General features: G+C 37.2%; 1 protein-coding gene across 1 annotated transcript in view; it reads left to right on the forward strand.

The window, feature by feature from the left end:
* Positions 1–27,947, forward strand: part of AKT3 (AKT serine/threonine kinase 3) — a 266,553-nt gene that overhangs the window by 166,149 nt on the left and 72,457 nt on the right. Inside the window, exons 5-7 of the mRNA XM_068985636.1 lie at positions 4,798–4,929; positions 12,665–12,730; positions 13,193–13,261. Coding sequence (XP_068841737.1) covers positions 4,798–4,929; positions 12,665–12,730; positions 13,193–13,261 — 267 coding nt within the window. The remainder of the gene's footprint in view (positions 1–4,797; positions 4,930–12,664; positions 12,731–13,192; positions 13,262–27,947) is intronic.

Here is a 27,947-nt window from a genome sequence, read left to right on the forward strand (position 1 = left end):
GGGCCGTCTCAGGGGTGTGTTTTGATGTGGCTGTGAGCTCAGTATGCATTAGGCTCTCTGTCCTGGTGGTTGTGTGGCCTGAGGCTTTGCAGCTCTGGCACTCACAGGTTGTTGGATGGGGCCAAGTCTTGGTGCCAAAACACGGACCTCCAGGAGATCTCACATTGATTGATACTCCCTGAGACTGCTGTTACCAGTGTTCTTTCCCTCACAGTGAGCGACGGTTGACCTTCACCTACCCAGGAGTCTCTCTAAGACTCATAGGTGGGTTTAATCCAGGTTTCCATGGAGCTGTCACTTTGTGCTGGGTGCCAGCATGCATGAGACCTGTGTACATCCTCCAAGACATTTCCCCCAGCCCAGTGGAGCTCCTGCACTCAAGCACTGCTGGCCTTCAAGGCTGAATGCCCTGGGTGTTCTTCTGTCCGACACCATACCCTCAGATTGTCTTGGAGGGCTGTTTTGCGTGGTAACATCTCTGAGTAGCCTGTGTGGGTTTAATGTTTGTTTGTGTGAGGGTTGTATTTAGAGTAGATGGCCGCCACTTCTTTTCTCTGTTGGCCATTATCACATTGATGTTTTGGTGACCAGAGCCTGCACTGGGTATTGAGCAGGGCCTCCTCATTGCTCTGTGATTGTCACTGCCCTGTCACAGATGGGATCTGCTTCCTAACTGTTGGTGTAGAGGGCCCCAGGTCTGTTCCTTAGCTTTTGTGCTTATGATCTGCAGTGCAAGGTAGGAGGGATTGGAGCACTCCTGCTGGAAGGGAAGACACTGTAGCTGTTCACCTGTGAGTGTGCTCTGTTGTGTTGTGCCAGCTTACACTGTCAGATTACACTGTCGGCGGCACTGCTCTCGACCCCGCCTCAACTGTGGGTATGCCATCTGTTGGCCCTGGTGTCTCTAAGATTGTTTTCACCAGGCCACCAGCACAGGTCCACTGACGTCAGGTCACAGGAATGCAGTAATCGTGGGTATGGACCCATTGTGGGCACTATGGAGGCAGCTCCGACTCCAGCCTGGCCCAGTCCCCACATGTATGTGCTGAGAAAGTCTACAGCTGCAAAAGCTTGGCTGCGGGAGCACTCACTGTTTGTCTGTTCAGATGTTCTATAGGTGCAGAGTTTATAAGGCTGGCCTCGAGAGAGTCAGTTCGCCTTTTAGGCACCTGAGAGGAGAGATTCTAGCTTTTCTTCCTTAGTTGCATGTCCCCTCGGGCTTAGCTATGGCTTTAGCCTCAGCCTCTTCTTGTGGACCATCTGAAGGGGTCTACTCCCAAGGTGGCCCTGGAACACACGAGTTGGCCTGGATGAGAAGGGGGTACAGAGCTGCGAGGCAGCTGGGTTCGTGGAGCTCTGGTGGCAAGGATGTATGGGGGCTCAGGCAGCCACAGGCACGGAAGAGTCAGAGTGCTGGGGGCCCTTCCCAGCACCTTGCCGCATGCAGGAGAGTGCATGCTGAGGCGTTGATGAGGTGTGTGGGGAAGCTGGCTCTACCTAGTGCCCAGTGGCAGGTTCTCAGGGTAGCGACAGCTGTGAGTATGACAGAGTCTGCCCCGGCAGAGGTTCCTCCCAGCGCCCGGCCACAGGTGTGAAAGAGCCAGCCCCAGCCGGGGCCCTTTCCAGCGCCTTACAACTGGTGTGAGAGAGCCACCCAGCAGGGACCCTTCCTAGTGCCTGGGCGTGGGAGAGCCAGCCCCAGTGGGGTCTCCTCCTAGTTGCTAGGGAGGTGAGGGCAGCAGTGGAGAGAGGATGCAGTGGCAGCTCCACTTCTGACACATAACAATGACCCTTCTACGGCAGTCGAGTTTCCTCCGCACACACTCCTACTTGTGGATTTCCTCACTTCCGACCCCTCAGGCTGTCTCCTTGGAGCAACCGGCAGCAGACCTCTCCCCATTTTGCTCCCCAGACCCCATGTTCTTGCCCGCAGCCCCCGTCTGCACCAGGAACACAAGTCTCAAGCTGGAGCCCCAGGGCTGTGGCATGGACTATCTGTGTAGGTCTCACTTTGTCCTGCCTACCACGGACCTGTTGTTGTCCTTTTGTGATAGCCTCCTGACTCCCCTGCTCTGCCAACTGATCTCTCCACTGGTGAGGGGCTTCCTGAGATGTGGGACCTCTCCTCTTCTTTTCTCTCTTCTTTCTTTTGTCCTAGCCAGTTTTGCAGGGATCTTTCTTGTCCTTCTGTGTGTCCAAGGTCCTCTGCTAGCATTCAGCCTTTTCTCTGAGAATTGTTCTTTTGTGAATGTATTCTTGATGCTTTGGTAGGGAGTGGTGAACCCACATCCTCCTAACTCCTCCACCATCTTGACCTCCCCGCCTTTTCTTTCTTTTTAAAATTTAATTGACTTCTTTTTTTTTTTTTTTTTCACCATACCATGCCATGCTATATAGCAAGTGGAATTCCAGTTCCTTGATCAAGGATCAAATCCATGCTCCCTGCAGTGGAAGTGCAGATTCTTAACCACGGGAGAGACTGCCAGGGACATCCCTAATTGATTTCTGCCCTGATCTTTATTTATTTATTTTTTTCTAGTTCTTTTGAGTTTAATTTGGTCTTTTTGTAGTTTCTTAAGGTAGAAGCTGAAGTTATTGCTTTGAGACATTTCTGACATTTACTTCAAACAGGTGGTAAAGAGAAAAGAAATACTTATAAAAAGACACAAAAATTTTCAATAACTTCTGATTGTTAGTAGGATAAAACCCCACCCTCTTAAATTGTTTTGTTATTGTTCTGGTCATGCTGTGTGACATGCAGGATCTTAGTTCCCAGACCAGAGAGCAAACCGGCACATGCACTGGGGTATAGAGTCTTAACCACGGGGCTGCCAGGGAAGTCCAATTTGTTATTTTAATATGTGGAAAATTCTGAGAGAGATGGGAATACCAGACCACCTGACCTGCCTCTTGAGAAATCTGTATGCAGGTCAGGAAGCAACAGTTAGAACTGGACATGGAACAACAGACTGGTTTCAAATAGGAAAAGGAGTATGTCAAGGCTGTATACTGTCACCCTGCTTATTTAACTTATATGCAGAGTACATCATGAGAAACTCTGGACTGGAAGAAACACAAGCTGGAATCAAGATTGCCGGGAGAAATATCAATAACCTCAGATATGCAGATGACACCACCCTTATGACAGAAAGTGAAGAGGAACTAAAAAGCCTCCTGATGAAAGTGAAAGAGGAGAGTGAAAAAGTTGGCTTAAAGCTCAACATTCAGAAAACGAAGATCATGACATCCGATCCCATCACTTCATGGGAAATAGATGGGGAAAGAGTGGAAACAGTGTCAGACTTAATTTTTTCGGGCTCCAGAATCACTGCAGATGGTGACTGCAGCCATGAAATTAAAAGATACTTACTCCTTGGAAGAAAAGTTATGACCAACCTAGATAGCATATTCAAAAGCAGAGACATTACTTTGCCAACTAAGGTCCATCTAGTCAAGGCTAGGGTTTTTCCTGTGGTCATGTATGGATGTGAGAGTTGGACTGTGAAGAAGGCTGAGCGCCGAAGAATTGATGCTTTGGAACTGTGGTGTTGGAGAAGACTCTTGAGAATCCCTTGGACTGCAAGGAGATCCAACCAGTCCATTCTGAAGGAGATCAGCCCTGGGATTTCTTTGGAAAGAATAATGCTAAAGCTGAAGCTCCAGTACTTTGGCCACCTCATGTGAAGAGTTGACTCACTGGAAAAGACTCTGATGCTGGGAGGGATTGGGGGCAGGAGGAGAAGGGGACAACAGAGGATGAGATGGCTGGATGTCATCACTGACTCGATAGATGTGAGTCTGAGTGAACTCCGGGAGATGGTGATGGACAGGGAGGCCTGGTGTGCTGCGATTCATGGGGTCGCAAAGAGTCAGACACGACTGAGCGACTGAACTGAACTGAAACAGAATTTAAATTTAAGATTGTAAACTAAGCATACCTCCTCTTTCATCTAAAGCCTATTAAAATGGTAGTAAAGAAATTTTTAAAAGGGAAAAGTTCACAGAAAAAGCTGGGTGGGGGAAAGGCCTTAGTGAACAAACATCATCAAATTTTTGGAAGTTTATTGATAAATAAAGCAGAGCAGGATATGCATTCATAGAGGAAGCTGTAGAGAGCAAGTAGTAATTCTCCTTAGTAAAATCCTGGTAATCACCTTACTTACAGATGGGAATGAGAAATGAAATTGAAAACGGGCAGATTAGAGACATTCTTAGAGTTTCATGACTTCCTATTCTGAATTGGACCACTTGTGTTCTCAGCAGATGTACTGCTGTTCTTTCTTTGAACTGAGCTGCAGAATTCTTTTCAGTGTTTCTTATACACATCTCTTTCTTTTTCTTGGAGTCCATCCTTATTTTGATAGAGTACATTGTCAAAAACTCCATTTAAAAGTACTTTTCTTTTGGATATATTTGGAAATGTTTGTGGAGGACATTTTTGATTGACTCATCATGTAGGGGAGTGGCACTACTAAATCCTTAGAAACTTGAATACTTGGAAGTGAGTAATGTTGGTTTTATTTTTCCCTTTGCCCTTATACTTTACTAATAATTAATAGTTGAGAGATTCTGTGCTCAAAATTATTGTCTCCACTATCTGAAAGTTGTTTAAATTTTTTCCAGCATCCATGGTTATGGATAGGAAAGCCGATGCCAGGCTGATTCTGATTCACTTAAGCGTTCTTAGAAATGGATAAAATTTGATTTTGAGTAGATAATGCCAAATATATACATAGATGTTTATAAATAAATTTCATCAGATGTTTCATATTATATATTTTAATTTGTATTTTTCAGACAATGAATGATTTTGACTATTTGAAACTACTAGGTAAAGGCACTTTTGGGAAAGTTATTTTGGTTCGAGAGAAGGCAAGTGGAAAATACTATGCTATGAAGATTCTGAAGAAAGAAGTTATTATTGCCAAGGTAATACAAGAGTTGATTATTAAATCTTTGTTTATGTTGTCCACGTGTGTGTGTGCTCATGCACGCACATGACTAGACTGTAGAAATTCTTAAGTAAGCAAAATGTTGATTAGAGGCTATAGCTGCATGATATCTGTATATTGATATTTATTTATAGTATTAAATTTTTCAAAAGTTTATAATATTGTCTATTATGTACAGTCTTTTATTCTTCTCAGAGGAAATTTTGGGAGAATGTTTTCACTATGTATTTGGGACCTGTGTCACTAATTATACTAGTGATTTTTTGATATTCCCCTAACAGTTTGAATTTTTTATTAAAGTAGTGAATAGTATACATTATTAACATAGATTATTTGTACTGATAAATTTTATATAACTGTTGAATGGAAAAGCATCCTTAGTAGATTTGAAACTAAAATGATGACTACCGTATGTCTGCTTAAAATTTATCACTACCCATGGGTACAAACTTTATTTCTTGTCATGAGAACTTTTAAGATTTATTTTCTTAGCATCTTTCCAATACACACTATAGTATTATTAACTATTTATCATTCTGTACATTAAATCCCCAGGAATTCTTTATTTCACAACTAGAATTTTGCAGTGTTTTTAAAAGTGTTTACTAAATTGTCTTAGTTTCAGGTGTATAGCTTAGTGATTCAGTTATTTTTTGTGATTATATATCATATTAAGATTATATTCCATGTTAAGTATAATTCTCTGAGATACACAATAAATCCTTGTTACTTATCTATTTTATGTATAGTAGTTTGAGTCTGTTAATCCCATATGCCTAATTAGCCCATCACTTCTGGTAATAAGTTTATTTCCTGTGTTTGTGAGTCTTTCTGTTTTGTTTATAGAATTCATTTAATTTTTTTTAGATTCCTCATAAAAAGTGATACAGTGTTTGTGTTTCTGTGTCTGACTTGCGTCACTAGCTATAGCGATCTCTAGGCCCTTTTGTGTTCCTGCAAATGGCATCATCTCATTCTCTCTATGGCTGAGTAATATTTCATTGTGTATATGCATGCGTGTGTGTTTATATACATATACGCATGCCATATCTTGTTAAGTTAATCATCTACTGATGGGTACTTGACTTGTTTCCACGTCTTGCCTGTTGTGAATACTACCGCTGTGAACGTTGAGGTGCATGTATTTTTTTTTTTAACTGGAGAACAATTGCTTTATCATATTATGTTAGTTTCTGCCATGTATCAATATGAACCAGCCATAGTTAAATGTAGTTCTTGGTTTTTCTGAATATATGCCCAGGAGTGGGATTGGTGGATCATATGGTAGTTCTGTTTTTAGTTTTTTAAGGAACCTCCATACTGTTTGCCATAGTGGCTACACCAATTTACATTCTCACCAACAGTATAGGAGAGTTCCCTTTTCTCCATATCTTCTCTAGCATTTATTATTTGTAGCCTTTTTGATGGTAGTCATTTTGACAAGTGTGAAATGGTACTGAAGTGACAGTGTGCTTTGCTGTGATTTTTATTTCCTTTTCTCTAATAATTAGTGAGGGCTTCTTCAGTGGTAAAGAATCTGCATACCAATGCAGGAGACCCAGGTTCAATCCCTGCGTCACAAAGATCCCCTGGAGGGGGCCATGGCAACCCACTCCGGGATTCTTGCCTGGAAACTCCTGTGGACAGAGGAGTCTGTTGGGCTATAGTCCATGGGGTTGCAAAAGAGTTGGATATGACTTAGCAGCTAAACAACAGCAAAAATAATTAGTGATGCTGAGCGTCTTCTTTGGAGGAATGTCTGTTTAGTGCTTCTGCCCACTTTTTAAGGTGTGTTTGTTTTTAATTGAGTTCTTTGAGCTTCTTGTATATTTTAGATGTTAATTCCTTGTCAGTAGCATCGTTTGAAAATATTTTTCTCCCACTCCATAGGTTTTTTGTTTTGTTTTGTTGATGGTTTCCTTTGCTGTGCAAAATAATGTTTTAAGTTTGTTTAGGTCCCATTTTTTGTTTTATTTTTGCTTATACTTCTTTTGTTTTCAGAGACTGACCTAAGAAAATATTGCATTAATTTATGTCCAAGAATATTTTGCCTGTGTTCTGTTCAAGGAGTTTTGTTGTGTCATGTCTTATATTTAGGTCTTTAAAGCATTTTGAGTTTATTTTTGTATATGGTGTTAGGGAGTGTTCTAATTTTATCCATCTACATGCAGCTGTTTAACTCTCCCATCACCATTTGTTGAAGAAGCTGTCTTTTCTCCATTTTATATACTTGCCTCCTTTGTCATGGATTGACTATAGGTGCATGGGTTTATTTATGGGCTCTCTATTCTGTACCATTGGGCTATAAATCTGTTTTTGTGCTAGTACCATGCTGTTTTGATTACTGTAGCTCTGTAATATAGTCTGATGTCAGGGAGCATATTTCCAGCTCTGTTCTTCCATCTCAAGATTGCTTTGGCAATTCAGGGTCTTTTGTGGTTCCATATGAATTTTAAGAATATTTGTTCCAGTTCTATGAATAAAGTCATAGGTATTTGGATAAAAATTGCATTAAATCTGTAAGTTGCTTTGGGTAGTATGGCCATTTTAATGATATTAATTGTTCCTCTCCAAGGGCATGAGATCTTTCCCTTTCATTTTTGATTTGTCTTCAGTTTCCTTTATCAGTGTTTTATAGTTTTCAATGTATAGATTTTTCACCTCCTTGGTATTTTATTTTCTTGATGCAATTTCAAACAGGACTTTTTTTAACTGCCTCTTGTTGATATGTCATTGTTAGTGTAGTGAAAGAGATTTGTGTATGTTGGTGTTTTATCCTGCTATCTTGCTGAATTCATTTAGTAGTTCCACTAGTTTTTGTGTACTGTTAGTGATTTTTGTGGGTTTTGCTGTCTTAAATGATCACAGAAGAACTCATTGAGAAAGTGAAATTTCAGTGAACATTTGAAGGAAATGAGGAAGCAAACCATTCAGGTATTTGGGAGGAAGAATATTCCTGATAGAGGAAATCACAACCAAAAAAGCACTGAGGAAGCAGCATATTTTAAAAATAGCTAGGAATCTAGTCTAGCATGGCCTGCATAGAGTGAAACAGCGGAGAGTTGTTTATGATAGTGGTAGATGCTGTAAGGATATTGCTTTTATTCATTGTGCTGGTCAGCCATTGGAAGTTTTTATACTTTTACTTTTTTTTTTTTTTTTTACTATATCATGGTATAGTTTACTATACCATGATATAGTTTTCATTTTAATATTGTCACCTTGGCTGTAGTGTTGAGAACAGACTGTGGAAGCAGGGAGCTTGTGAGGAGTTAACTGCAATAATCCAGATAATTGATTATAGTGGCTTGCATCAGGGTATTAGCAGTGGAGGTGGTAAGACATATTCAGTCTGGGGCATATTTTGATGAAGAGCCATCAGGATTGCATGACAGATTGAATGATAGTATGGTGGCTCAGTTGGTAAAGAATTCACCTGCAGTGCCGGAGACATAGATTCAGTCCCTAGGTTCGGAAGATCTCATGCAGAAGGAAATGGAAACCCACTCCATTATTTTTGCCTGGGAAATCCCATGGACAGAGGAGCCTGGCGGGCTACAGTCCATGGGGTTGCAAGCGTCAGATACAACTTAACGACCAAACAACACCAAGTACGACATCCTTTCTATGGGGAAAAATATATAGATTTCTGACATACGGCTTGTCAAAACAGAGCAAGTACATAATGATCACTTGTAGTCATTGTGGTTGATTAAGAAGAAAGATACCAAGGTAAAATCTTTTCTCCCCTCTTCTCCCTGCTTCCCCACCTCCGTCATCTCCTCCTCTAGGCCTCATTTATAGCTCTGGATTATTTTTGTTTACATGCTTTAGATGTCATGTATCTTGATTTCAACCAGCTTCCTGAAGTCAGTTTTTAGAGTCTTGTAGTCAAAATGGAGAAAATAATGTGAACAGAGTTAAAGTGTACCTGGTTAAGTTGCTACTGAGTTGTTGGAGATGACCGTTGATGTTGGACTTAGATGAGATCAGTCTTGACCTTTTCACCTGCAATCTGAGCAGTTTAACTTCGGTGAACCTCAGTTACCTCATATAAAATGGGAATCATCAAAGACACCTGCTCAGCTACTACAAGGATTGAAGGAGGTGACACCTGTGGTGTCCACAGTGATAGAGATGTTCTCTTCCATTTCTCAGTCTTCATTTGCTCCTTGTCCACCTCCCGCCAAGAACAACTACCAAAAAGCAATGAGTGGGGAGCATGAAAAGGAGTTTAGACCATGTTTGGTGAAGGGTAGTGATAAATTAGAGAGGATTGGAAAAATGAGTATGAGGAAGACTATTCTTCTGCGTCATGTTTGCAAAAAACTGTGAAAAATTCCATTCTCCCTAAGCTGCTTTCTATGAAAGAAATTAGATTTTAAAATTCATTAGTCTTTTGCCATGGATGAATATATATGAAACTAAATTTTGAAAGCTTTTTCATGAAAACATTTTACTTATATACCCAAGCACTCTTTATTTGTAATCACGATCAACAAATGGATTTTTAGAAAAGCATCATATTGTTTTAGCCCCTAAGTTTTATCACTGTTATTTATAACTTTTTGTTTTGACATGTTGTTTTTAACTGTAATTAAAAATTATTGACATCTGTGTTTACTTTTTAGCTTGTGCATACCTTATCTTCATAGCAGATACTAATTAGTATGTGAAATACTGTACCATTAAATTTGCATTAAGGAAAAAATTTTAATTTGATCAGATGTAAAGTGTGGTAGAAAATACAATACATAAAATGTATGTACATGGTATTAATTCTGGTTTCATTCTTATAACAAAGAAATACTGTTTTAGCTTTTGCCTACCTACATCTTTACTTGACTCCTTTAATGTGGTTAGGCAGATTACAGAATATAGGAAAAAAAATAATCTTTCATGGAACTTACTAAGTGATTCAGAAAAATAACTATTACATATAATGAGCTTGTTTCAACAAAATAGAATGAAAGAGCTGCCAGAAATACTAACTGAAGTGCTAGGATATCTTTTCCAAATAGGTTTCATACTTCTCTTTTTTTAGTCTTTTCCTAGTTTACTGCCTCAGATCGCTTAAAATCCTAAAGCATAACTGGTAAATGTTGCCTTCTCTGACTGCATATAAAGTAATACTTCTGCTTAATCCTCTGTTGAAAGCATATAGCTGTTAGTTTTTCACTGTTAATTTTATATCTCAAAAATATTTCAAATGCTTTATCTAGCTCTGGTGCCACTGCAGTCATCCTAGCCATCCTAATTTCACTCTTACACTGCAGTTGTCTCCTAATTGATCACTCCTGTTTTTGCTGTCATTTGAGAGGAACCTGAGCGAATTTAAAAACAGAAATCAGTTGTGTGCCCCAATCCCGCAATCCTACACTATCATATTACTCAACCTGTGATCTTGCAGTAGCATTAATTTTCCTTCTTGACCCCATTTTCTCATAAGATCACTTATCAGAATTTGTAATTATTTCTTAAATTGGATTTGTACCAATTTGATATGCACCAGTGTCTTCTCCACTAGCATGTCAACTCCATGAGCAAAAGAATCATGTCTTTAAAAAAAAATGATTTTATACTTACACTGTTATTATTTAGTAAGTGCATGTCAAGGATTTCATCTTTTAATCAATGAATTCAGTTTTATAGCCCATAAAATAGCCACTTGTATAATCCTTAATCATGTATTTTGTCTCCATTGTATGATTCTTATAAACTTTAGCCTTCCCTTGTCTTCTTGGTTTTTTCCATTAATGCTGACCACCATCTGACCAACTGGAATGATAGCTCCAGGAGGGCAGGACTTTTGTCTGTGGTGTTCAGTATCCTGTCTTCAGTGGATAGAACAATACCCAGAGTGTATTTGTTTTGTATTTATTGAAAGAATAAATGATTGAATGAAAGTCCCACATATGTGACATCTTGTAATTAATTCCTATGATAAACTGTTAAGTTCAACAAAACATTTAACAACTACCTACTGTATACTAATCATTATGGTAAGCATTGTGGGTATAGAAATTAGTTCTGATATCATTTTTATTTATTTTTTATTAAGATGTTTGGTGTTCTAATTAATTTAAAATTTATGGTATGATATGATTGTGGTTTTCATGTTGTTTGAGCATTTAAACCTGGTTCTTATTAACCAAATAAGACTTGAATGTTTTCTTACCTGTACTTTATTTCGCTGGTTTTAAATACTATGTCATTACACTTTATTTAATTGAAAAAGAAAGATGTACCTAGAGCCTATTATACAGAGTGAAGTAAGTCAGAAAGAGAAAGACAAACACCGTATATTAATGCATACATATGGAACCTAGAAAGATGGTACTGATGATCTTATGTACAGAGCAGCAAAAGAGACACAGACGTAAAGAACAGACTTTTGGACTCAGTGGGAGAAGGAGAGGATGGGATGATTTGAGAGAGTAGCATTGAAACATATACATTACCATATGTCAATGCAAGTTTGACATATGAAGCAGGGCACCTAAAGCTGGTGCTCTTTGACAACCTGGAGGAGATAGGGTGGGGAGAGAGAGAGGAAGGGAGTTCAGGATGGAGGGGACGCATGTATACCTATGGCCAATTTATATTGATGTGTGACAGAAACCATGACAATATTGTAAAGTAATTATCCTCCAAGTAAAATTAATTAATTAAAAAAAAAGAATTGGTCTCACTCTCTTGGAATGGTTTTTGGCTTTTAGCATCTTTGATCATTCTGTTGCTTGTTTATCTTCTAAGTCTAAATAAGGTCAGATGCTTTTCTAAAGATTAATACAGTGTCCTAAAGTTTCTACTTCTTACTTATAATCTTGATTTGCTGGCAGTGTTAATAAATTGATCCAGCAAGGGCTTCATTTAGGATCTTGGCAGAAGCAGAGACCAGAGATGTTGTGTTAGTTTCAGCATTTATCTTCCTTTCCTTTATTCTTTAAAATAGTGTTATTTTTGAGATATGAAACATTTTTCCAGTTCTCCATGTTGAAGAAAATCTTCCCTAGTTCACTTTTGATGTCAAGATGAAATTTATGTACAAAATTGGGGAAATAGAGTCTTAGTGTATTTTTGGCTTTAGATATATCCAGATCTAGAAAGTGTCCTAGAATAAACTATAATCTTTTTTTTTTAAGAAAAGCATGCTAAAAAGCCACAAAACAAAAATATACAGTTTTATACTATTTTTATTTCTGAAATGTATAATTTAGAATTAAACCTCTTAATGTGTACTGTGTTCCTCTTTTCAATAACTTATTTTTCTTTTAGGTAGAAGACTTACCAATTCTATGATCTTTACTGAAATATATTGTTTGTATCCCCTGAATACAATGTAACACAAACATGGAAATATTAACTACTCCATGCCTAGCTGTTAACTTACAGGACATTCTCTTCAAGGGGAAAGGCTTACTATTTCATTTTCTGTATCCCTAGTAATTTTTGCTTATTATTATATCATTATTGATATACTTTGATAAAGTATGACTGCGTTTATACATGATAGCCATCTGATTTAAATTACTAATTTGATTTTTTTTTTTTTTTGGTAGACAAGAAGCTAAGCAATAAAGGAGCATGTGTTTAAAATCTTTTTATGTGTCTGGGTTTAATCTCTTCTGGTCTTAGAGAAATAGCGAAATTTTTATATTATTTGTGCTCGGAACATATATTAAAAGTTTATTTGCCTTTTTCTTTCGTAGGATGAAGTGGCACACACTTTAACTGAAAGCAGAGTATTAAAGAACACTAGACATCCCTTTTTAACAGTAAGTGACTAGGGGAAAGATGTTATAATCATAACATTTTATATTTAAGGGAGTTTTATTGTAGCAATTAAGTATGAAAAATAACATTTTCAGTCACATTTATTTAGGTATGCCATTTTCTTTGATTTGCAAAGTTCTTGTATGTTCCTGGTCCCAATGAAGTGTTTTAAGATTTAAGAACAACAGATAGACTTTCGAAAGGAAGAAACTTTTAAGAGTTAGGATTGTTTACTAATAATTATAATTTTACTTTTTCCTGAAATTATGCCCACTGCTAATCTTCACAAAATGTGTTTTATAGTTCTCATAAATTTTTATTTAAGTGTTTTTAAAGGAATAAATAGACTCTTAAGGAACATGAACAATTTATCAATCACACTTACTGTTTCTAAGTGTTCTATTTTTGATACTGTTGTAAAAATGTAGGATTATAATATAACATGTTTTCTTTTTCATTTCAAGTCCCTGAAATATTCCTTCCAGACAAAAGACCGTTTGTGTTTTGTGATGGAATATGTTAATGGGGGAGAGGTGAGTCAAGTATAACCAACACTTGCATTTGCATGGTAGTATTGTGTTTTTCTAAATTATTTACCAGTTATAATGTAGTAATTCTCTACTTTTTGATAGAGATTTGATAGCTCTCTACTATTTTAGTAAATGAGAGCTGAATAATTTTTAATGAAATATAATGATCATTTATTTTTTTAACTAGCAATACTTTATGTATAGGGAAGCATAATCAACTCTTTTCTAAATTTTTTAAATGTACATTTTACTACAGATAGTGATTTTTAAAATCACGGTTTTTGACTTTGAAAACCAGACATATAGGGTTGGTAATGCTTTACATAGTTTTTCTGCAAGTTTTTGTGAAACTTGTAAAAAATTATTCCACCCATTTTAAACTCGGTTTAACAGTAGGCCACAGGTACATTACAGTTGAGTTTTCTCTTCTACATAGTAAAGAGTAACCTTGACTGAATTTAGATGATTTTTTTAGTTTTGAAGAGAAATTCAATCATTTTAGTAGTATATTTCACCTTTTCCTTTATTCTTTATCCTTTCCCCTATTTTTCATCAAAATCAATGCAAGGGGAAAATGTAGTTTACTGGAAATATTTCACATTGTGAGTATTCTGAAATTTAATTCTTAAATAGGGGCCTGTATCTCACAGACTTTAAAATAATCTTATTACCTGAAAAAAAAGAAGGAAGGAGAGGGAAGGAAGAAAGGAGGAAAAGAGGGAGGGAGGGAAAAGTAAGAAATGAAGGAGGGAAAGAGGTAAGGAAAGAGGAAGCAATTATCCTTTATAGCATGTTTTCTCCTATTGAATTATCTGACTTACAGGAATTAGTGCATTGCAAAAAATTCATTCATTCATTTGGTAAGCACATTTTGAGTGCCTTGGCAGTGTGAGTTTATCAAAATGTGTTAAGAGTTTATAATTTATCTTATAACTATTATAAATTAGAATATGGTGAAAGACCTAAGTGTTAATAAATTAATAAAAGAAAATTTGTTATGAATGGATCTAGTGTTTAGATTAGGCTTAATGAAATTCCAACAGGGGAACTGATTTGAGAGGCTGTTTCAGGCAGAGAGGTTGATGTGAGCAAAATCACTGGTAGGCAAGCAGAGAGGAACAAGTTGAGTAGTTAGAATTTAGTAATCCAGGCATTCTGAACTGAACCCTTGTCAGTCAGATGTTGTCTGAGAAAAAGAAGATGGGTGTCATAGAATTATATAGGATTGGTCTGTCTTAATTGAGTTCATTAATTGAATGTGGGTAGAAAAGCATTTGGTTGGGATCATGGAGAATTAATATGTGTAGTGAACTTAGGAAGAGTGTGTTAAGAGTAAAATTATAAAGTTGTTTTTAAAAAGCTTTTTCCTAAGGTTCCAAGAAATATGTATATGGAAATACCACAGAGAATAAATATGGGTCAGAATATGGATACAGATTTGGGAGCCATTCCCATAAAGGTTGTAATTTAAGTTATGGAGGTGAATATTTCCTATTTTATAGGAAATTTAAATTGGTGAAATCTCTATGTTAGTATCTATCAAAATTAAAAAAGCACATATTCTGGAATTTCAGCAATTTCACTTCTAGGAGGTCTACTTAGATATTCATGTAGTGAAATACTTTATATTCATTAAAAAGAATGATGTCACCCAATATGGGCTGAGACAATGCATTTTCTAAGATATGTTATGAAATAAGAAAAGCAAGATGTAGACAGAATATAAAGTATGCTACTGTCATGTTAAAGTAAGACCATATATGTGTGCATATATGTCTGTGTCTACATTGACTATCTCTGAATTATGTACTGGACATTAGTGCTTACCTTCAGGAAGGCAAACTGAATCACTGGGAAAAAGATGGGAGTAAGTCTGATTTTTCACTTTATTCTTGGGCATCTTTTGTATTTTGTATCAAAGGTGTATATTAAAGTTGAAGGAAGAAAGATAGGTAGGCAGATGGATGGATGACCAGTGGAGGGAATTTTTTTTTTTTTTTGGAGGGAATATTATATAGGGAAATGATAAACTGCAGGCAAAAAGTTGGAGAAGCACTCTTAAATTATAGAAGTACTCTTAAACAGCATCATGTGTTTGTATCTATCATAAAAATTAGCACATTGCTTTATAATTATTTACTTATCTGTCCTTCCTGCTAGGCTCAAAGCTCCCTAAAGACTTACCCACTGGTGTAACCCTGGCACCTAGCACACTACCTGACACATAGTAGGAACTTGACACTTATTGGATGTTTTGAATGAGCAAATAAGCGAATAGATGAAAAGTTTCCCTCCAGGAACAGGGGTAAAATAAGTTAGCAAAAGTGGTAAATTAGAGAGGACATCCCTGGTAGCCCAGTGGTGAAGACTCTGTCTTCCAATTAAGGGACACAGGTTCAGTTCCTTCTTGGGGAACTAAGATCCCACATACCATAGGGCAACTAAACGCACATGCACCAACTGAGACTTGAAGCAGCCAAATAAATGAACTCTTAAAAAAAACTGGTAAGATAGGAACTACTGAGAAGTAGGAAGAAAAACAGAAAGTAATGTGGCACATAGGGTCTTTAGAAGAAATGCTGAAAATGTGTTTTCAGGAGAACCTATCTTTTTGTGTATTTATAAAATATTTATTTATTGAGAATGAGCAGAGTACTCTGGTAGATAAGTGGGTGTACAGATCTGAATTAAGCATAACTCTTACTCTGAAAGAGTTTATGGTCTAGTGGGGAAGATAAGGTATAAAATTTATACTAAGTGTAAAACTGATACTTATCTCTAGTATCAGAAGTATATAGATTAAGGACCATGGGACTTTATAGGAAAGAAGGAAGAGTTTTAGATGGTGAGATGAAGGGAAGCTGCCTGGAACTTAGTAGAGGGAGCTAGTTGTCACTCGTACTTCTGTTCTAAACGTTGAGTATGTAGACAGTTAATCAATTGATGATTGTTAAAAAATTTTTTCTTACACAGAAGCAGATTTTCAAGCTAGCCAGATGGTTTTCTTACTCATTGAAATGCCTACACTATTTCTCTTGTTTGGCATTTCTTCTCCTATTTCAGAACTTCTGTTTTAGGTATGTGCCATAGATAAAAACTAAATTATTTTATGTATTGAAGCAGGTACACTTTCATATGGTAATGTAATTTTACATGCATGTATAGTTACTATAGAATTGCCTTAAATATAAAAAGTGGAAATATAATTATGTTTACATGATTTTTGTAAAAATGAAAGTTTTATATGTGTAACCTCCCAGTGTTTTTATTCTTTTAGGTTATCACATATGCTTTCAAATGCATTTCATACATTTTAAGTATACTTTAAAATGTGCTTTATAAGCATACAAATATTTATTTATTTAATTCTTGGAACTTGATGGGGTTATTCCAATTCTTAAGTTTTTCTGAGAAGCAAATCTGTACTCAGTGTATGCTTATGGTGACTTACTTTATTTTGGTGAGTTGTTAGTACCTACCCAAGTGGCAGCATCCTCAAGTCTCTTCTGTCCAGTGTTTGCTCTGAGATAGGCTTCTTTAGTGGACCCATTGAAGTTAATTAGTAACTAGCTGAGTTTTCACTCAATTCATACTCATTGTCTGATGATTTTCAATTAGCCATAGTATTCTTCTAGCTTATATTTTGAAATATTTATTTTGAAATATAAGTACAGCAGCTGAGACATTTCTTTATACTTTCTTCACATTTTTGTGAATGTTTGAACTTCTTTCAGCCTAATAGATGGCACAAGAGTTTATCATGCTTGTGGCTATGCTTGTATATTCCTATATTTGCCAATATTGTTTACAGTGCTACATAATCTTGGTGGGAATAGATTATGAGAGAAATACTGCTTGTGAACAATCCTTACAGGCATGTCAGTACAGTGGAGTCTCATCATAATTTATATGAATTCAAAGAAATAGGCTTAGCAACAGATAACAGAGATAGGAATGAAGGAGGGATGAGGCAGGGGAAGAAAAGAGAGTGGAAAGGAAGCAAGGAAGAAAGTGGTGATTCTGCCATTCCTCTTGCTAAGCATTTTCAGAGTATCCTCAGTATGAGAGAGAAATTGCTGTTCTACTCCACATCAGTTTCTACTTGCCATCCTTGGAGTTTCATGGGATATAAATTCTAGTGCTTAAAAATGCATAGTTTTTATAAAACATTGTCATTAACTGGATTATAAGTATGGATGGTCCTCCAAAGAAACTAGTATTTCAGTGCTAAAGGAAAAACTGTGCTAGCTTAACTATGTTGAGACAGCAAATTGGTCTTCAGTGTAATGCCTTCCTAAGGAATTTCCAAGGCTGGTTTTGGTTTACTTGATGGTTTATATGTTAAGTTCAGAACCCACTCCAGTATAATCCATTTGCCTATTAAATATTTAATGAGCAATTACAATGAGTTGGACACCAGAGGATGTAGAAATAAGGGAAATAGGGTACTTTCCTTGAGAACATGAGTATCTAATTGCAGACAAGAAAATATGCATATTCGGTGTCATTATTGCTATGAAAACACTAGTTGTTGTGGAATACAGAGAATGTAGATTTGAATCAGTCCAAAAGGAAGAGAAAGGAAGGGGGAGAATGGCATGGTTAGAAACACTTCTTCAGGTAGTTGGCTGAGCTAAGTATTAACGGTGACTGTAAGTTACATAAGTAAGGATGAGAGGGAGAGCATTCCTACGCAGAGAAAATAGAATGCTTGGAATGTGGGAGCTCATGCAAGCTCTCCTCTACCTCCCCGGATGTAGCATGGTATGAATGACGCACAGAGTCCTGCAGAGACAAGCCAGAAGCATGCGACCAGGTAGTTAGGGTCGTGTTAGGCCAGATCTCTCCCAAGCAGTTTAGATTGTATCCTGGATGCAGTGAAGCAACATGGAAGAATTTCTGTATGAAATGTTTTAGAAGGAAGACTTTGGTAATGGTATGAGGCTTGTATTGGAAAAGATAAAATTGGATGCAGAGAAATGGCTTAGAAGCTACTGCAGGTGGAAGGTTTAGGTAACTTGTTCAAAAAATGATAAGTAGTTAATTGAGGGAATATTAGTGAGAAGGAATCACATTCTAAATGCTGTTCAGGTATAGGCTTTCTGGGATTTAATGACTGAAAGGAGAGAAAGGAAAACATCACACAGTTTCCTATTTGCTACTTGGAGAATTTGTATGGGTACTGGGCTATTTGTAAAATCAGGGAACAGTAAAAGGAATGATTTCTGAGTTTATCATCCTGTATGTGAGGTACCGCAAGGGAACCTGAAGGAGGTGGGAGAGTTAGGTTAGAGATACAAATAGAGTTCAGCAGCAATGCTGAAACCAAGGAAGGGAAGGTGTCCGGTGTGAGAATAGTGTGTAGTTCAAAAGATAAATGGCTAAGAATGGTGCCTGAAGGTACCAACATTGGACACATTGGTGATAAGAGAAGCCTAAGGAGAATACTGGGTAAAAGCAGCCAGACAAGAGAAGCCTTAGAAGTTCAGTTCAGTTCAGTTGCTCAGTCATGTCCGACTCTTTGCAACTCCATGGACTGGGATTGCAGCACATCAGGCTTCCCTGTCCATCACCAACTCCTGGAGCTTACTCAAACTTATGTCCATCAAGTCTGTGATGCCATCCAACCATCTCATCCTATGTCGTCCCTTTCTCCTCCCCCCTAAAATCTTTCCCAGCATCAGGGTCTTTCCATTGAGTTGGTTCTTTGAATCAGGTGGCAAAAGTATTGGACTTTCAGCTTCAGCATCAGTCTTTACAGTGAATATTCAGGACTGATTTCCTTGAAGATAGACTGGTTGGATCTCCCTGCAGTCCAAGAGACTCTCAGGAGTCTTCTCCAACACCACAGTCCCCACAGTTCAAAAGCATTACAGTTTTGAGCAGCACCGTTCAAAAGCATCAATTCTTTGGTGTTCAGCTGTCTTTCTATAAAGCCTTAGAAGTTAAGGGAAGTATATTGAGTGTAAGAGTAAAGATACACAACTGAAAGATAGCAATTGAATTCATTGGATTTCACATCTACTAGTTCCGCTGGAGAAGGGATAGGCTGCCCACTCTAGTATTCTTGGGCTTCCCTTGTGGCTTAGCTGGTAAAGAATCTGCCTGCAAAGCAGGAGACCTGGGTTTGATCTCTGGGTTGGGAAGATCCCCTAGAGAAGGGAAAGGCTACCCACTCAAGTATTCTGGCCTAGAGAATTGCATGGACTGTATAGTTATGGGGTCACAAAGAGTCGGACACGACTGAGGGACTTTTACTTTCACTAGTTCCTAAGCAGAATACCAGGAATTCTTCTTTTCTTATGGCTTGATGAATGACATGTACCTTGACTACACAAGGGTTGGTTTGGAGCTCAGTAGAACCTTTGGTAGACAGTAAATCAGCACATGGAGAACTGATTATAAAAGCACTCTAATAATGTGACCCATCCCACTGCTGTTAACATATCCAAACCACTCTCTTTTTGTAGATTGTGTGGATGTGTGTGTGTATGTGCACTCAATCATGTCTGACTCTCTGCAAACCCATGGGCCATAGCCCACCAGGCTTCTCTGTCCATGGGCTTTTCCAGGCAAGAATACTGGGGTGGGTTGCCATTTCCTTCTCCAGGGGATCTTCCTGACCCAGAGATCAAACTCACATCTCTTGCATCTCCTGCACTGCCAGATGGGTTCTTTACCAGCTGTAACTTCAGTTCAGTTCAGTCATGTCCGACTTTGCGACACCATGAATGACAGCATGCCAGGCCTCCCTGTCCATCACCAACTCTCAGAGTCTCAAATTTATATGCTGCTAAGTCGCTTCAGTTGTGTCCGACTCTGTGCGACCCCATAGACGGCAGCCCGCCAGGCTCCCCCGTCCCTGGGATTCTCCAGGCAAGAATACTGGAGTGGGTTGCCACCTCCCTCGAGAAGCAGAAAAATATTGGCGGGGGAGGGGTGGGGTGGGAGGCAAGGAAGGGAGTAAACTAAAAACTGTTTAGTTTGATTTAGAATGTCTTTACTTAAGACTCTTTACCAAAATCCTTATTCATGACCTTATTTCTTTCAGGTCTGTAAAACAAACCTCTATAATATATCAAACCTCTATAAATCCTTCTCCAGGCTATAATCTCCTGGAGATTGATAAGAGATTGATTAGTGGGGAAAGGAAAATGATTACATAGAAATGTTAGTCATCTGATAAAATTTTCACATTCTTCTATATTCTGTATATATCTGGGTACAAATAAGGCTAACATTTTCAGTTGTTTACTATTTTTGTCCATATTTTAGTTCATTGTACACTCTAAGTCCTTTGATAAAATTCATTTTAGTTTTTGCATATGACTTCTAGTTTCATGCCAATCTTGAGAGTCTCTCATACTTATTTTAGATTCTCATTATCTTGCTGGCGTTTTGTCTTCAATGATCTCATTTTAAATTCACATGAGACAGAAGTGCCGGCAGTCAGCATTCTAGATCTACTTACTAATTTATGGAGGTGTGATTTGGGTGACTTTTAAATTAAAAGTATCATTTCATATTCATAGTGATTTTTAAAATTTTACTAAGTTTACAGATGTACGACTATCTTTATTGTCAGAAGTCTGACAGGTGGCTTCTTTGCTAACCATTTTAGTTATTAGTATATTACATAGGTTTTAGCAGAGTTCTATTGTCTTCACCCAGAGCTTTTCTACAAAGTGTCAAGCCAAGAAGGATGCATTATAATATTCACATTAATACATACAGTTCAAGGCAAAATACATTTGGGAATATCTTTACTATGTAATTTTATATTTCAAGGCTGCTGTGCTGTGCTTAGTTGCTCAGTTGTGTCTGACTCTTTGTGGCCCAATGAACTGTAGCCCACCAGGCTCCTCTGTCCATGAAACTCTCCAGGCAAGAATACTGGAGTAAGTTGCCATGGCCGCCTCCAGGGGATCTTCCCAACCCAGGGATCGAACCTAGGTCTCCTGCATTGCAGGAGGATTCTTTACCATCTGAGCCACTAGGGAAGCCCATATTTCAATGCTAAATTCCCCAAGTTCATTAAACCAATATATCTCTGCTTGTGAAGGAATAATTCAAAGACTCGTCTAGGCTCAACATCTAAGTTGCTTACTTTTATATCTAGAACATCAGATGAAGTAGCTGAAGCTTGAGGAGCTGACTGGGCATTGATCTGTTTTCACAGTTTTTTTCCTTGTGGTTATGGCATAGGATGGCAATTTCAGTGCAGTCACACTTTTTGCACAAAGACTGGATTACCCCAGAGTGAACATTTCAAGAGAGTAAAAACGGAAGGCACAATATGTGTATAAATTGGAAACTTTGAAGAAGGGAAAAAAAAAAGGATAGTGTAGCAAAATAATATTTAAATATTTAAAACTATAATCATTTGTGTTCTGTATCTTACACTTAATAGTTTAAAAAGTCATCAATATTGTTGCATACATCAGGAGTTTATTCTTTTTATGGTCTTTTGTGGATATATTATAACATATCTATATAATCTTTAGTAGATATTTGATTTTCTTGCAGTTTGGGGCTATTATGAAAAAATTTCTTGTGAATATTCCAGTACACATCTTTGTGTGGATGTATAGTTTTAGTTGCCTTCGGTGAATATCTAGGAATACAATTTCTGTGTCATTTGGTATGTCAGCTTCATAAGAAACTGCCAAATTGTACCATTTTGCATTTCTAGGATATTATTTAACATCATTGCCTCACTTGGCGTGGTTAGTCTTTCTTATTTACCTCGTCTTTTGGATGTGTAATGGCATCTTACAGTTTTAATTTGAATTTCCTGAATTATTAATGGTATTGAACATGCTTTCCTGTGCTGATTTGCCATGTTGTGTCTTCTTTATTGAAGTATCTGTTAAAATCTTTGGTCCATGTTTTGAATGGGTTGTTTGTTTTCTTAATATTGAGTAGTCAGACTTCTTTATACAGTTTGCAAGTACTTATCATATATATGTTTTGCAAATAGTTTCTTCCAGTCTGTATTCTGCCATTTCATTTTTTAGTGGGGAATTTTTTCCCTGTGTTTATTTTTGCTTAAATCCATTGTTTAGAAGTCATATTGTTCATATGTAATTTATATTCAGTAAAATTTACCACTTTTAAGTGTACAAATTAGTGAGTTTTGACAAATGTGTTGTTTACCAATACCACAATCATGATATAGAACAAGTCTGTCATTGTAACAAGTCTTTCATACTCCTTTACAGTTTCCACCATCACCTCCTATCCTTCTAACCACTGGTGTGCTTTCTTACTTCAGTTCAGTTCAGTTCAGTTCATCGCTCAGTCGTGTCCAACTCTTTGTGACCCCATGAATCGCAGCACGCCAGGCCTCCCTGTCCATCGCCAACTCTCGGAGTTCACTCAAACTCATGTCCATCGAGTCGGTGATGCCATTCAGCCATCTCATCCTCTGTTTTGAAGCACAAAACTTTTAAATTAGATGAAATGCAATTTATCAGTGTTTTTCTTTTGTAGTTTACAAATATGGGATTTAATTTAAAACATCTTTTCCTAACCCAGCGTTGTTAAGATTTACTCCTATGTTTCTTCTAGAAATGTTAATAGTTTTTAGAATTATATTTAGTCTGTAATCCACTTTAAGTTAATTTTCTTTATGGTATTAAAGAATCAAGGTTCATTTTTTTTTTGGAATTGGATATTTAACTGAAAAAATATTTGTTGAAAATAGGACAGCATTAAGGCAGTATGTGATTTTAAGTCTATGTTAAACAGGAATAGATCTTGTGGGGCAAAATATAACCTTGTAGTTTATCCAGTAAATAAGCTTGTATCTGATTAGGATGGGTGATTTCAGACATATAAACAGATAAGCACAGATTTTTTTTTTTTTGTCCTTTTAAAGTTAAGAGTATATAGGTATTCTGGACAGTTTTGCAAAGTCCAATAAAATTACATATAAACAAATCAGACACAGTTTCAGTCAGTAGCATCATGATTTGAAATACTTAAGCATGAAGTGACTTCTCATGACTTGACCCCCAGATATTTACTACAGTTTTATTCCTAAACTCAAAATTTAAAGTACTAACCATCTGCCCTTTAAAATAAATTGGGGCTGTTGACTTGTAGTTTTTCTCTCATGGTTAAAATTCATTTAAAACAATTTAGTGAGTCTAGAAATTCTTTTTACTTGTAGCAGTATCTTGCCTGCCTCATATTTTTCCTGATTAACTTTTTCATAATTCTCAATAAAGAGGCAAAAGAGAAAAGACTTCAGGGACTGATCCTTTCTGCTGGTGCAGATGGGTGACTTAGTGCATCAACTCAGGTGTTCTGGCCTTTCTTGGTATGTTGTTACATATTGGCAAGAACTTTAGGTCTTGAAAGACTTCTATAAGTCTACAATAAACCTTGGTTCAGGGATAGAGTAAACGAAAAAGTTCATTTCCCTGGTGGTCCAGTGGTAAAGAACCTGCCTGCCAGTGCAAGAGTCATAGGTTGGATCCCTGGGTAGGGAAGATCCCCTGGAGAAGGAAATGGCAACCCACTCCAGTATTCTTGCCTGGGAAATCTCAGGGACTGAGGAGCCTGGCGGACTACAGTTCATGGAGTCTCAAAAAGTCTGATAAGACTTAGCGACTGAAACAACAACAAAAATTTTTTGAAAAGTATTTGTTGAAAAAACTATTTTTCTCTCATTGAATTACCCTGACACCTCTGATCTATGTCCATCAATCCATTTATCTCACTGTCTTTAGTACTTTTTTGCCTTAGAGTATTGAAATGAGGCAGTTTTGAGTCTTCCAATTTTACCCTTCTTTTTAAAAATTATCTTGGCAACTCTATTTGCTTAACATTTTATATTAATGGTAGAGTGTTGATTTCTACATGAAGGTCTGCTGCTGCTGCTGCTAAGTCGCTTCAATTGTGTCCAACCCTGTGTGACCCCATAGATGGCAGCTCACCAGGCTCCCCCGTCCTGGGATTCTCCAGGCAAGAACACTGGAGTGGGTTGCCATTTCCTTCTTCAGTGCATGAAAGTGAAAAGTGAAAGTGAAGTCGCTCCCTCGCGTCCGACTCTTCGCGACCCCATGGACTGCAGCCTACCAGGCTCCTCTGTCCATGGGATTTTCCAGGCAAGAGTACTGGAGTGGGGTGCATTGCGTTCTCCGTCATGAAAGTCTACTAGACTTTAAATAATATTGTAATCTGTTGATCAATTTAGGGAGAATTGACATGTTAACAGTATTGTCTTCTGATCCACGAACATGGTATATCATTCCAATTATTTAGATCTTCTTTAATTTTTCAACAATATTATATAGTTTTTAGTGAACAGGACCCCTACATTTCTTGTTATATTTATCCTTATTTATCTTATGTGTTCTCTTATACTATAAATGATTTGTTTGAAGTCTCAAAAATGAGTTGTTTGTTGCATTTAGAAATACAGTTGATATTTACTTACAGCCTTGAATCCTAAATCCTTTCTCAAAGTTTAGTTGCTTGTTCATAAATATGTTGAGATTCTCTTTGGGATAATCACATCATATGAAAACAAAGACAGTTTTACTTCCTCTTTTTTCAACCTCAATAGGTTTTCTCTCTTTTTCTTATCTTATTAAGCTAAGACCTACAGAACAGTGTTAAATAGGAAAGTAAGAGCAATCATCTTTACCTTATACCAGATCTTAAGGCAAATACATTTATACCCTCACTGTTAAGACTTTATATTAAGGTATTATGAATATTTCAACAAGTTGAATAAGTTCCTTTTTATTCCTATTTTCCTGAGGGTTTTTTTTTTTTTAATGATAGAATGTAAAGTTTTGCCAGATTATTTTTCTACATCTGTTGGAATGATCGTGTGGTTTTTCTTCTGTATTCTGGTAATATCTTGAATTTCTTTTTTTGTTTGTTTGTTTTTTAATGTTAACATTGCATTTCTTAGAGCTTGAGGTAATTTAGCTGGAAATTTTTAACCAAATGACTATTTCAGAGTCCAGCCATCTGACCTTAGATCACTTTTAGTTCTCTTATAGCATCCTAAGTGCTTAATGTAAATTTTAAGAAATGTAATATTGAACTATTTATTAAAATGACATTTTTATATTTTTGTGTATATCACTATCTTTTCTGAAAAAAACTCTTCAAGCACTAAATTTACATTACATTAAATTTTCTTTTCTTTAAAAAAATTTTTTTTTAAATTTTAAATTTATTTATTTTAATTGGAGGCTAATTACTTTATAATATTGTATTGGTTTTGCCATACATCAACATGAATCCGCCATGGGTGTACACGTGTTCCCCATCCTGAACCCCCCTCCCACCTTCCTCCCCGTACCATCCCTCTGGGTCATCCCAGTGCACCAGCCCCAAGCATCCTGTATCCTGCATCGAACCTGGACTGGCGATTCGTTTCTTATATGATATACATGTTTCAATGCCATTCTCCCAATCATCCCACCCTCTCCCTCTCCCACAGAGTCCAAAAGACTGTTCTGTACATCTATGTCTCTTTTGCTGTCTCGCATACAGGATTATCGTTACCATCTTTCTAAATTCCATATATATGCAGAATGGGCTGCCGTCTATGGGGTCGCACAGAGTCGAACACAACTAAAGTGACTTAGCAGCAGCAGCAGCATACTGTATTGGTGTTTTTTTTTCTGGCTTACTTCACTCTGTATACTAGGCTCCAGTTTCATCCACCTCATTAGAACTGATTCAAATGTATTCTTTCTAATGGCTGAGTAATACTCCATCGTGTATATGTACCACAGCTTTCTTATCCATTCATCTGCTGATGGACATCTAGGTTGCTTCTATGTCCTAGCTATTATAAACAGTGCTACAATGAACATTGGTGTACATGTGTCTCTTTCAATTCTGGTTTCTCCAGCAGTGGGATTGCTGGGTCAAAAGGCAATTCTATTTCCAGTTTTTTAAGGAATCTCCACACTGTTCTCCATAGTGGCTGTACTAGTTTGCATTCCCACCAACAGTGTAAGAGGGTTCCCTTTTCTCCACATCCTCTCCAGCATTTATGGCTTATAGACTTTTGGATCGCAGCCATTCTGACTGGCGTGAAATGGTACCTCATTGTGGTTTTGATTTGCATTTCTCTAATAATTAGTGATGTTGAACATTTTTTCATGTGTTTGTTAGCCATCTGTATGTCTTCTTTGGAGAAATGTCTATTTAGTTCTTTGGCCCATTTTTTGATTGGGTCATTTATTTTTCTGGAATTGAGCTGCGGGAGTTGCTTGTATATTTTTGAGATTAGTTGTTAGTCAGTTGCTTCACTTGCTATTATTTTCTCCCATTCAGAAGGCTGTCTTTTCACCTTGCTTATAGTTTCCTTTGTTGTGCAGAAGCTTTTAAGTTTAATTAGGTCCCATTTATTTATTTTTGCTTTTATTTCCAATATTCTGGGAGGTGGGTGATAGAGGATCCTGCTGTGATTTATGTCGGAGAGTGTTTTGCCTATGTTCTTCTGTAGGAGTTTTATAAGTTCTGGTCTTAAGTTTAGATCTTTAATCCATTTTGAGTTTATTTTTGTGTATGGTGTTGTTAGAAAGTGTTCTAGTTTCATTCTTTTACAAGTGGTTGACCAGTTTTCCCAGCAACACATGTTAAAGAGATTGTCTTTTCTCCATTGTATATTCTTGCCTCCTTTGTCAAAGATAAAGTGTCCATTGGTACATGGGTTTGTCTCTGGGCTTTCTGTTTTGTTCCATTGATCTGTATTTCTGTCTTTGTGCCAGTACCATACTGTCTTGATGACTGTGGCTTTGTAGTAGAGCCTGAAGTCAGGCAAGTTGATTCCTCCAGTTCCATTCTTCTTTCTCAAGATTGCTTGGCTATTCAAGGTTTTCTGCATTTCCATACAAATTGTGAAATTATTTGTTCTAGCTTTGTGATAAATACCATTGGTAGTTTGATAGGGATTGCATTGAATCTATAGATTGCTTTGGGCAGTATACTCATTTTCACCATATTGATTCTTCTGATCCATGAACATGGTATATTTCTCCATCTCTTAGTGTCCTTTTTGATTTCTTTCACCAGTGTTTTATAGTTTTCTATGTATAGGTCTTTAGTTTCTTTAGGTAGATGCATTCCTAAGTATTTTATTCTTTTTGTTGCAATGGTGAATGGAATTGTTTCCTTAATTTCTTTTTCTGTTTTCTCATTGTTAGTGTATAGGAATGCAAGGGGTTTCTGTGTGTTGATTTTATATCCTGCAACTTTAGTATATTCATTGATTAGCTCTAGTAATTTTCTGGTGGAGTCTTTAGGGTTTTCTATGTAGAGGATCATGTCATCTGCAAATGGTGAGAGTTTTACTTCTTCTTTTCCAATTTGGATTCCTTTTATTTCTTTTTTTGCACTGATTGCTGTGGCCAAAACTTTCAAAACTATGTTGAATAGTAGTGGTGAAAGTGGGCACCCTTGTCTTGTTCCTAACTTTAGGGGAAATGCTTTCACATTTTCACCATTGAGGATAATGTTTGCTGTGGGTTTGTCATACATAGTAAGGACCGGGCCTGAATGCCCCGAGGGCAATACATTAAATTTTCTATGCAAAATACATAGAAACTATGGAGTTTAGCTTGTGAAAAGAATAAACATGATCTAGAAAACAAATCTATTACCTATTAAATGTAGGTGTACTTTTATTTGATCCTATAAAAGTACATGTTTA

This window comes from Capricornis sumatraensis, chromosome 14 (assembly GCF_032405125.1).
Source record: "Capricornis sumatraensis isolate serow.1 chromosome 14, serow.2, whole genome shotgun sequence".
Taxonomy (NCBI): domain Eukaryota; kingdom Metazoa; phylum Chordata; class Mammalia; order Artiodactyla; family Bovidae; genus Capricornis; species Capricornis sumatraensis.